Here is an 11,371-nt window from a genome sequence, read left to right as displayed (position 1 = left end):
TAATAAACTCCTGTACACACTTGTTCCATATTATAAATACACATTATATACAAAATAATGTTATAAAATGTAGAAAGGTCAGTGCTTCTGATTCTTAAATTATCGAAATACTAGAATCCAAAATAAACTGCAAATAAAAACAAACAAAATAAAAACTCATATTATTGATTTCTGAAGATCGGCTTCGAGGGTAGTCCGGGGACTTTAGCAGGCATGGGCAGACCCCGGCTCAAGGTCATAGGAATGGGTTTGAGGGAGGAAAGGGCCCAGGTGGTGGCAGCACCCACTTTCTCCCTCACTGGAATCTCCAATATAACTGCCCTGAGTTCCCCAGTTAGGCCTGGCCCCCCTGGCTGGCAGAAGGGGTAGGCCCTCAGCCCATCTGCTCACAGGAGCCCAGAGGCACCCAGGGCCAGAGGATGGTGGAAGCCCGGTAAGATCTACCAACTCATGCCCAGAGGGCCTAAGCCAAGGAGAGGCTGGCCAGCATCCGAGCAAGGCCCACACGCAGCAACTAGAGGCAGAGAGCACTCCTGTCCCCTCAGGTGCTCACCTCACCTGAAGCGGAATCCCTGCCAAGAGCTGTACCCAGTGACTTTCCTGCCCCAGGCGACCCAGCCCTTGCCTGCTCCTTTCTCCTTTCTGATTTGGGCCCAGCTGTCACTATGGAGCCTGGGCCAAAGGCACTTTTGGAAACACAGATGCCAGTGGTGGCCACAGCAGCTCCGAGCCCCAGAGGGCTACTGCCACTCTCCCTGGAAAACAGGCCAGAGCTCCAGAAGAAGCCCAGTGAAGTCCACTGCTGGCAGAGCAGGTCCAAGTGGCACCTTGGAAACCAGCTCAACTGGTATTCCCCTGGCTCCTCAACTCTGTTACCCCGTCTAGAGGAGCTGCCAGTCTGATGCCAGCCAGACTCCCACAGGTGTGCTGGGCAGTGCATCTCCTGGCAAGTTCACAGTCTGTCCAGTTCATGCCATTCCCTCCTCCTCCTGAGAGCAGCACGGTGCATATTAAAGACGTCCCATCCAGGATGCAATGTAAACAATGCAGAAGGAAGGTCCAGCTGCTGGGCGGAAGCTGGGCTGTTCTGGAGAGGCTCATACCTTATACCTGGAGAGCATGAACGAAGCATGACATGGGTTACCTGGGCACAAGCAGTCCAGAGCTGCACTGGACTCCCCAGGAGAAGCCAATGGGGTAGGCAGGAATGCAGGGAAGGGGACAGTCTTCTTGGTTTTCTGCCCCAACACACACACACACACACACACACACACACACACATGCATACATGCATGTATGGGAGTTTGTGCTTATGAGGTGGTTGTCTGGGAAGCAGTGCCATGCTGCCTTGCCTGACACCCACAGAGCTGGAGAGACAGGCCAGGTGCACCACCTGGCTCCCGTTTCACACCCTCTGTGGCAACAAGGCCAGCAAGGACCTAAAGCCACTGAACATGGCTTGCCAAGGAAGGTTTCTGACCCATCCTTCAGGAGTGGCCCACGAGTGACTTCAGGAGTGACCAAGCCACTTTGCTATCCACAACAGGCAGGATGGGACATGCTGGCAGAGAAGGTGAGCACAGCACTCACCTCTGTGGCAATGACACATTCGTTCCTCTCTTCTGATATCAAGCACACAGACTGGTACATGGAGTCCCTGGGGGAGCATATCGCTGATATTCGACACTCTGGCTTTTCACTGAGGGAACACAAGACAGGTGAGCATGAGAGAGGGAGGAGGGGTAGGAAGAAGCTAGGGTGGGGGCAGGGATGTTAATCTGGACACTGGAAAGCCAAAGGGCATGTGCAGAGGTGGTTCATGGAGAAGACCTGAGCTGGAGGTGCCAGTGCTGGCCTCTTTTTTTTTGGGGGGGTGTGGAGGGCAGTTAGGAACAGACCTGTAGGAGAGCCACAGGACCCTAACCAAACTAGAAAGGTTATGGGCCTAGAAGTGAGCATTGCCACTAGAGGCAAGTCATATAACAGAAAGATGGAAGTCACAGAGACACGCTGTGGACACTTGACATTTGTGAATGAATGACTGAGAGGGTCTTCCCTAGCAAACTAACAGAAATCTTTTTTTTTTTTTTTTTGAGTTGGGGATCTTGCTATCTTGCCTATGCTGGCCTCAAATTTACAATCCTCTTCCCTTAGCCCCCTGAGTAGGTGGGATTACATGTGTGTACCATCACACTTGCCTCCCTAACAGAAATCCTTGTTGGGGGATGCTGCTGTCAGTAATAGAGGCCCATTTGTATATCTGGAAGTGGTGGTTCAAGCCTGTAATCCCAGCATTCAGGAGGTTGAGACAGGAAGGTCATGAGTTCAAGGTTAGCCTGGGCTGCATAGCAAGAGCCTATCTCAAAAAAAAATAAAAAACACCTAATTTGTTTAAAAGCAGTTCAGAGCCTGATGTCAACCTCCAACCCAGCCTAGTAGACTGGGCAAGATCATGTAGGGTCCATGTCCAGGTCCTTCCAGGTGCTGCTTACCTGTGTATCCGCAGAGGCACCTTCTCCCCTAAGCTCTTGTCACTATGGGGATACTTTCCAGGCATGGTCCCCCGTCCCAGGGGCCCTGGGGCTAGGTTATAGTCCAATGTGTGGTTCTGCTGTTTGCCACAGTTGGACTTGTCCAGGCCACAGTCCACCTCTAGCTCCTTCTTCTGGTTTGTGTTCTTGAGCTGGGCAGCAGGGATCAGGTTGTCCTTCTGGAAGTCCGACAAGTTGTTCATGGCTTCCCTGCTGCCATCATCTGGCCGCCGAAGCCGCAGCTGCCGCACAGCCACTGCCACCATGCCCAGTAACACCAGCCCCACCACCAGCCCCACGCCCAGGGAGACAGCCACCCAGGGGAAACTGGGCGGCAGGCCCACTGGGAACTCGCAGCGGCTGCCCACGAAGCCATACGGGCAGTTGCAGACGAAGTTGTCCGGGGAGAGGCCAGTGTAGCAGGTGGCCCCGTTGAAGCAGGGCCCCGAGGTGCAGGCGTCGCTGGGCATCCGCACCTCGCAGCGCCTGCCAGAGAAGCCAGCAGGGCAGGTGCATACGGGCCCATTCTCCAGGTCATGGCAAGTGCCGCCATGGGCGCAAGGGTTGTGGGCACAGTCACCGCCGACGTGGAGTTCACAGTGGGTGCCCGTGAATCCGGGCCGGCAGCGGCATGTGCGGCTTGGACCTCTGTTCAGGCACTGGCCCCCTGTAAGGACACAGGACATAAATCAGCAATAGCCTGGGAATTCCTTGGTGCAGGACGTGGGGCGCTCCCCATCCCAAAAGTGAGCTCAGGCCCTTCTGCCTCCATGCAGGTGACCAGCACAGACAGAGCCCACTACAGAGAGAACAGTGCAGGGCTGGGGGCATGGTTCAAGGGGTAGAGCACCTGCCTAGCAACCAGGAGGCCCTGAGTTCAAACCCCAGTACTGCCTCAAAAAATTAAAAAAAAAAAAGAATATGAGAGAGAACTGTATAAATACTCAGGAGACCCGTGTTTGGGGTGACCCTCGCATTCTATGCTTCAATGCATCAGAATTACTAGTGGGGAGGGGGAGTAAAGGAGGATGATGGAGGGGTAAATTTAACTAAGATATACTGTAAGCACTTTTGTAAATGTCACAGTGTATCCCACACGCAACAACAATATGATACTAAAAATAAAATGTTTTTAAAAAAATGTCATTCAAGCTGGGTGCCGATGTCTCACGCTTGTAATCTCAGCTACTCAGGAGGCAGAGATCAGGAGGGTCCTATTTCAAAGCCATTCCTGGGCAAATAGTTCAGGACACCCTATCACAAAAATGGGGCGGGGGAGCGGCTCAAGAGGTAAAAGCACCTGTCCAGCAAACGTTGAGGCCCTGAGTTCAAACCCCGGTGCCACCAAAAAAAAAAAAAAGTGTCATTCATAAGAAATCTGGAAAACAAAAAATTACTAGCATCTTGCAGAACTTTAGAATCAGACATATAAGCTTGGGCTTGACTCTCAGCTGACCCTCTCTGACAGGGAACCTAGCACCTGTCACTTTGCCTTACCCCTAAGCCCCAGTCTCCTCTTCACGGGATGGCTGAGGTTCAGATAGGAAGGTTTATGAAAGCAAGAACACATGATGGTGTTTGGTAAATGCTCAAGGCAATGTAGTTGTCATCATTCAATTTCATCTTCACACCACACCAAAGACAGGGGACAGGTATTACATTTTCCCATTCAGTGATAAAGAAACTGTGGCTCAGAGAGTCCAGTGACAGCAGAGCCCATGCCACCCCTCCCAGCCCCTCTCCAGCTCTGAGCTTCTGGGCACTGTCTTGACAGTCTTGACTGTTTCACCTGGAGGCCAAAGTCCACAAGGATTACCAACATGCTTTGTGCCCCAAAAGATGCTGAACGGTCTAGAAGACTTATGCCATGCTATGCACCATGTGTGTATGAAGTAAAAAGGAGGCCTCCACGGGCAAGGTTCTGACCACATCACTGGCCTCCCTCATAGAAGGATGTAGAGCCTCCAACATCCCTCTCTCAGGGGCCACCCTAGTCAAGTCAAGGCTTTGCCATGGGAATAGGAATAGAAGTCATGCAGGGTGAACACCATCTCCTCACTTAAGGGCTGCTGCTAACCTGCTCCTCCTCCAAAGTCTCCTAGCCAATCAAGCAAGATCTTCACCCTCCAGAGCAAAAGGGAGCCATCTTGGGCTGCCCAGAGTGACAGTCAGGCCTCTATCCTCTCTTTACCCTCCCTCACCAGAAGGCTCTCTTGCCCCAGGGCCAGTCCAGTGGGTTGGCAAGGTGGCAGGACTTACCATTGGCACATGGGTTGCTGGTGCACCTGTCCACTTTCTTCTCACAGTTAGAGCCAGTGAAGTTGGGGGGACATTCACAGGCATAGCTGGCCCCCTGGTTTCTCTCCCGGCAGGAGCCCCCATTGAAGCAGGGGGAATCAGCACAGGTCAAGGTACTGTGTTCGCAGTGCAGGCCATAATAGCCCGGGGGACACAAGCAGTGGTAGCCATCCTCCTGGTCCTAGAAAGACACCAGGAAGGGGTCAAAGTCAGAGCCAGGGGGATAGGAATTGCAGCCCACAATGCCTGCCCATGGTGGCTGCCTAGCTGCCCCCTGGCTAAAGACATCTGCTCTTCTGTGTTGGTCTGGGCCTCACCTTACAGCTGCCCCCATTGCGACAAGGGTTGCTGTCACACTCGCTGAGTTCCAGCTCACAGTCCACACCAGTGTAGCCTGGGCGACAGGTGCAGGTGTAGCTCCGTTGCCCACTGTTGGAGCATGTCGCCCCGTTCTTGCATGGGGAGTGGTGGGTACAGTAGTTGAGATCTGTGAGACAGAAAGCAACCAACTGAGCGAGGCCTGGGAACACTCCACCTCCAGGCTCCAGCCACTAGGTCACCCCATGTTTGGCTCAAAGAGGCTTCAACTCAGTCTTCCAGACCCAAATAGCCTTCCTCCCCTGCCAATGAAATCACAAATGGTGAAGCATCTGGAAGCATGTATAACCATTAAAGTTAATCAAGCTTGAAAACCACAGTTGGACAATGTCCTACCAGGTAGGCTCATAAACACTGCCAGTCAGAGTAGGATGAAAAGGAGGAAGAGGAGAGCAAGGCCTGGGTCAGCAAGGAAGTCAGAATCAGCTTCAAGGAGGAAGGGGAGCAGAGATAAGCCTGGAAGGAGGAGTAAAATTCCAACAGGTGGAAAGGGGAGAGGGGGAGACAAGAGCCACCATAGGTAATGACCAGGAGTTTCTTAAAGGAGGAGGTGTTAAAAGGGTATTTTGAAAGATAAGTATTTGTTTTCTTATTGGAGAAGAACAGGGAAGGAAAACCAGACAGAGCAAATATGGGGCTGTAAGGGCTGTGTTTGCACATGATGAGTGTATGCCTGTGTCACCTGGGAGCAAATGTGGACTGAGCGCAGAGAACCAGCAGGAACCAGGTGTGCATGTGTTGGGGAGAGGGCTGAGAGGACAGAGACAAACACACGCGCACACACACTACACACCACACATACACACACCACACACACTACACACCACACATACAAACACACCACACACACTATACACCACACATACACACCACACAAACACACCACACACACACACACCACACACACTACACACCACACATACAAACACACCACACACACTATACACCACACATACACACACCACACACACACACCACACACACACACACACCACACACACACACACCACACACACTACACACCACACACACACACACCACACACCACATATACTATGTACCACACACACTACACACATACACACACACACCATACAAACGCACCACATACATACACACACCACACACCATACCACAAACACACACACACACCACACACACCATACAAACACCACACACACACACACAACACCACACATACACATACCACACATACTACACACCACACATACACACACACCACACATACTACACACCACACACACTACACACCACACACACCACACACACTACACACCACACATACACACACCACACACATACTACACACCACACATACACACACCACATATACTACACATCCACACACCACACACACTACACACATACACACACCACACACACTACACACACACATACACACACCACACACACTACACACCACACATACACACACACCACACACACTACACACCACACATACACACACACCACACACACTACACACCACACATACACACACCACACACACTACACACCACACATACACACACCACACAAACACACCACACACCACATATACTACGTACCACACACACTACACACACACACACACCACACACCATACCACAAACACACACACACACACCACACACACCATACAAACACCACACACACACACACACACACACACACAACACCACACATACAAACACACCAGACATACACACACACCATATACCACATACAAACACACACAGAATACAAGGTCTGAATCCCACACCTTCATTGGCGGTAAGTCAGAGCCTTTGCGGGCTCTTTCTGGCAAAGCCCTTCCCACCCTCCCCAGGCCTGTGTGGTGTCTCCATGGCAGCAGGCACACTGCTTGTCCCTGAAAATGGGAGGCTACAGCTGGCAACTAGGATGCAGAAGAAAAGGCTCCCTCCCTCAAGGTTGGGGCTCCAAGAACCCTGTGTAAGCAGAAGAGTAATTGACCCCCAAATATCAGGCACAGACTGTGTGGGCCCAGGCAGCTGCCTGGCAGGTGCTACTGCGGAAAAGCAGGAGGCTGTGCCCACACAGAAAAGTCAGTTAGACATCGCTCTGTCTGTCCGGAGTGGCCAGTAGGCACACCCCACCAGACAGCTGTGTAGGGGAGAGCTGCTCAAACAGCCTTGCAAGGTAAGCAAACACCCAGGGGTTAATAGGTAACTACAAGGCAGAAAGAGGAACTAAGCCTGGCATCTCTCTCGCTTTGGCCTTGCTAGAATTTATGAGTGCAACTTCCAGGCTGCCAATCTGTCACCCTCCTGGCTTCTGAAGCCACCCTGGCTCCCTAGCACCTGGACAAGAGGAGCCCACCATCTCATTCTAGGGCGATTGTAAAGACCCTTTAAAAAGTCCCCAAGATGGGGCTGGGATGTAGTGAGGTGGAAGAGAACTTGACTACTTGACTAGTGTGTGCAAAGCTCTGAATTCTGTTCCCAGCACCACCTAAAAAAAAAAAAAAAAAAAAAAAGTGCCAAGATTCTTCAAGGCTATTGGGAAAGTGAAATTCGCAATCACTAAGAAAGGTACAGGTATCATCTCTGATTCCAGCCCCTGACCCATCTCCTCCCTGACTCACCTTGGTCACAGAACAGGCCTCCCCAGCCCTCATCACAGGTACACTGCCACGGGGTGCTGCAGGTGCCATGGCGGCAGCCATTGTGGGGGATACATTCATTGCACAGGCGGCCCTGCCAACCTGGGCGGCAGCTGTAGGACAAAAGGGAGGCTGAGAGTGAGGTGGGAGGCTTGGCTGGGGAGGGCCCCTCCTCCTGTCCGTCTGTCCCCTACTCACAGGCACTCAGCTGGCTTGCTGCAGTAACCATTCTGTTCATGACAGCCAGACAGACAGATTGCTGAGGAAAGAAGACAGGGCTGGATGAGGTTGGGGTGCCATGCACTCTGAAGCCCACTCTCCTTTCCAGGCCTGGGGGTGCCCCTGCTCTCCTGGGCTCACTTCCCACTCGGGGCCTCCAGATGAGCCAGGATGATCTTAAAGGGAAAGGACAGCACGCTGCAGTAGGATTCATGTAGGATGTGCTTTTGTGGGGATCCTTGTGGGCTTTGGCACGGTGGGGAGGAGCTCTGGAGACTAAGACCCCTCAACATCCCACAGCTGTGCTAGAAAGACTCAACCCCACAGTACTTGCTTGGGGATCCCTCCATTCAGGTGGGGGCTTAGCTGCTTACGCTGTTCACAGTACTCCCCAGTCCAGCCGGGCAGGCAGGACAGACTGCCATCTGGCTGGCACACGTAGTGGCCGAAGTGGTCATTGCGCTTCTTGCACAGGCGAGAGCAGCTGTCTCCATAGTAGTTGTCACTGCAGATGACCCGGTAAGAGTAGCGCAGCCTCGTGAGGGGGCTGGTTTGCTCATCCAGTAACCAGTTCTGACCCACAGCTAGGGAGCCCTGGATGGCCATCTTGCTGATGAGGGCATCAGGTGGCAAGGCCTCTGAGGGGCAGAGGGGCAGGTCAGGGAAGGGCAGCCTGTCCCCAGAAGTGCCCGTGACTGCTGCCCAGTGCCTACTTGGCTGTGACCATGTGGTTAGCCACAATCAGCCTAGGTGTCCAGATGACCCCCACCTGCCAGCAAGCACAGGATAGAGGGACCCAAGAGTCCTACTGCTTAGCTGCCCTGCGTGTGGGCGTGTGCAACCCACACATTCAGCATTCAAAAACGGGACAATAGAAGGTTGTTAATCTCTCCAAGTGTTCTAGAGGCAGATATGGGGCGAAAGAGGAAGAGAGGTCAAAATGGGGGGAGGTGGGAGATAAAGAATCTGGAAAAAGAAAAGCTTGCTAGTCTGAGGATGAGAGCAGGGGGTCCTTTGGTGCCTGCTCAGGGGTTCGGCCCCAGAGGTAGGTAATGGTTGACTTTTTCCTTTTCAAAGTGAGAATTGTTGTGCTGCTGAAATATCCTTTTCCTCTGTGTCAGAACAACATCCCAAAGCCATTATTCCCTTTCCAAAGAAGCGGAATTCGCGAAAGGTGTAAAATACAGGAAGGGGCCCGTCAGCGGCGCTGGCAGCTTCGGCCTTTCTCACCGCCGTGCTCCCCGCGTTCCCACGCCAAAAATAACCCGCAGGAAACGCAATTGTGCTCTGAGTCCAGGCAGCGAGCGGAATCCGAGCGTCCAGCGCGGGGCGCAGCTCTGGGCCAAGCTAAGCGTCCTGCCCCCCACCCCCAGCCCCGCATTTCCCCCTCCTCCCACAGGTTAACTCTTTCGGCGCTGCGCGGTGTCGCCCCCCTGTGGCTGAGCAGTGAGCTACTCACCTGGCCGCAGGTCGTCTCCCGGCGCGTGCCAAGCTTCGATGATGAGGGAAAAGGTACCCTGGGAAACGAAAGGGGTGGGGGACGGAGAGATAGCGAGATGAGCAGGGCGGGAGGGGAGGGGGTGCCTTGCGGCAGCCGGTTTAATTAATCTAATTGCAGGATACAGTTACTGCAACCGGGTCAACATAACGGGTCTGTGCGCAGTGTAGCGCGGGACGCGGGGAGGGATGAGGGAGTGTAAGTGAGAGGCATAGTGGGGAGGGGAACACCAGGGTGATAGGCAATGAAAATCGTGTCCCTCGAGCTGTGGGGAAGGGAGGGCATGAACCTCGGAAGACAGACTGGTTTGAGCTTCTTCGGGATGAGGTCCCAGGAGAGAATCGAAAAGAAAAGGACCAGAAGAGAACGCGTCCCTAGGCTCCCGCGGGGAGTTGGAGGAAGAAATCTAGGGAAGGGGCTCTGGCCCCAGGGTGCTCCCTTCTTTCGGCTTCCGTGACCTCCCAAGTGCACCCAGACTGTGCTCACCGGCCAGGTGAAGTTGAAGGGCAGTTGGAGAGGGTTGCGACCCCCGCCGCTACTGTCGTCCCTGATGGCGAAGGAGTTGGTGCCCAATACTGGCGTGGAGACGCTACCGAAGGTGCAGGGCCCGGGCGAGAGGACCGCCTGGAAGTGTTTAAGGCAGACGCGGAAGAAAGTCCGGCAGCCGGGCTCGCACGGCCGCCCACTGGCTAGTACGCCGTGCTCGTTGGCGAACTCCTGCAGCTGCAGCTGGAAGACGCCGGAGCCGGCCGCGCGCTATTGCACAGGGTCGGAGAGAAGGAGGGAGGGGAGCGGTCAGCTCAGCTGGCGCCGAGGCTCGGGCCCAGAGCGCGGCGGGAGGGGGCGGAGAGGGCGCGGGACGTTACCTGCTGCCAAAGTGCCACCAGCAGCAGTAGCGTCCAGCCGGAGGCGCTCCGGGACGCGGCCGCCATCCCCTGGGGTGTCGCTCTCTCCACCCGCCGGCCCTGAATCTGGTTCTGTTGGGAATGCCGCTTTCCCGCGCGTCCTCCCGCCAGCGGTATCCCTGAAAAGCTGGCTCCTCTCGGGACGCTGCTCCCTGTCGCCTTCTCGCTAGCTCCGCTGCAGTTGCCTCGGTAGGTAATCCAGGTGAGGTCGCCTGGGAGGCGGCCGTGCTAAGGACGTGTCCTCGGACTAATCCTGGGGCCGCAAGCTGGCTAGTGCGGGGTACACCACACCGAAGCGGCTTGGGCTGCAGCTCTTGGCCTCGTGTTCCTGGCCAGCGCGCAGCGCCGCGACTGAAACCTGCGCGCTCGGGAGCCTTTCTTATATATATTGGCTCCTCTCTTCGCCGCCTGTCAGTCAGACAGGCTCATGGTCACTCTCCCCTCCCCTCCCAGCCTCTAGCTGCTACAGTCCCAGCACCGACCGGAGGGGGCCTCCGCCCCCGCCGCTCCCCCTCGCTGCCAGCCAGTCGGACTCAGGTCTCCGCCCCTCGGTTCCTCTCCAAACCCCTCGGCGCCCCAGCTCTGCGCGTGTGGATGACCAGTCCTCGGCGATCGCCTGGTTAAGGGCTGAGACCTTGGGTGCCAGAGGATGGGAGAGTGGCCGGGGGATGGGGTGGGAGGTGAGCGGGTGGTTCCCGGATGGTCTGGGGGGCGGAGACACTAGGGAGTCCCCGTAGGCGGTGCATCAGTAGCAGGCGCTAGTTACCTACAGTCCTCCAGCAGGTAAAAAGAATTTAAGACCGGAAAGTGAAACCCAGCGTCTGGAGACTCCGATCTCCTTCTTTTCCTTCCCAGAGCCTCGGGAACCCTCGCTTCGTCAGCCTCCAACCTAACAAGC

The 11,371-nt window shown here is 54.6% G+C and overlaps 1 protein-coding gene across 1 annotated transcript; it reads right to left on the bottom strand.

The window, feature by feature from the left end:
• Positions 1–10,930, bottom strand: Dll4 (delta like canonical Notch ligand 4). Its single transcript, XM_020176173.2, has 11 exons — positions 10,435–10,930; positions 10,055–10,324; positions 9,530–9,587; positions 8,445–8,708; positions 8,050–8,110; positions 7,834–7,964; positions 5,147–5,316; positions 4,791–5,010; positions 2,493–3,198; positions 1,591–1,699; positions 1–1,110 (listed from the first exon to the last, which is right to left on the bottom strand). The coding sequence occupies exons 1-11, from the start codon at positions 10,498–10,500 to the stop codon at positions 1,105–1,107; spliced, it is 2,061 nt and encodes a 686-aa protein (XP_020031762.1). The 5' UTR covers positions 10,501–10,930; the 3' UTR covers positions 1–1,104.
• Between the last annotated feature and the right edge of the window lie 441 nt (positions 10,931–11,371).

This window comes from Castor canadensis, chromosome 2 (genome assembly GCF_047511655.1).
Source record: "Castor canadensis chromosome 2, mCasCan1.hap1v2, whole genome shotgun sequence".
Classification (NCBI taxonomy): Eukaryota; Metazoa; Chordata; class Mammalia; order Rodentia; family Castoridae; genus Castor; species Castor canadensis.
Note: the sequence above shows the minus strand (reverse complement) of the source record. Positions and strands in the feature narration are given on the sequence as shown.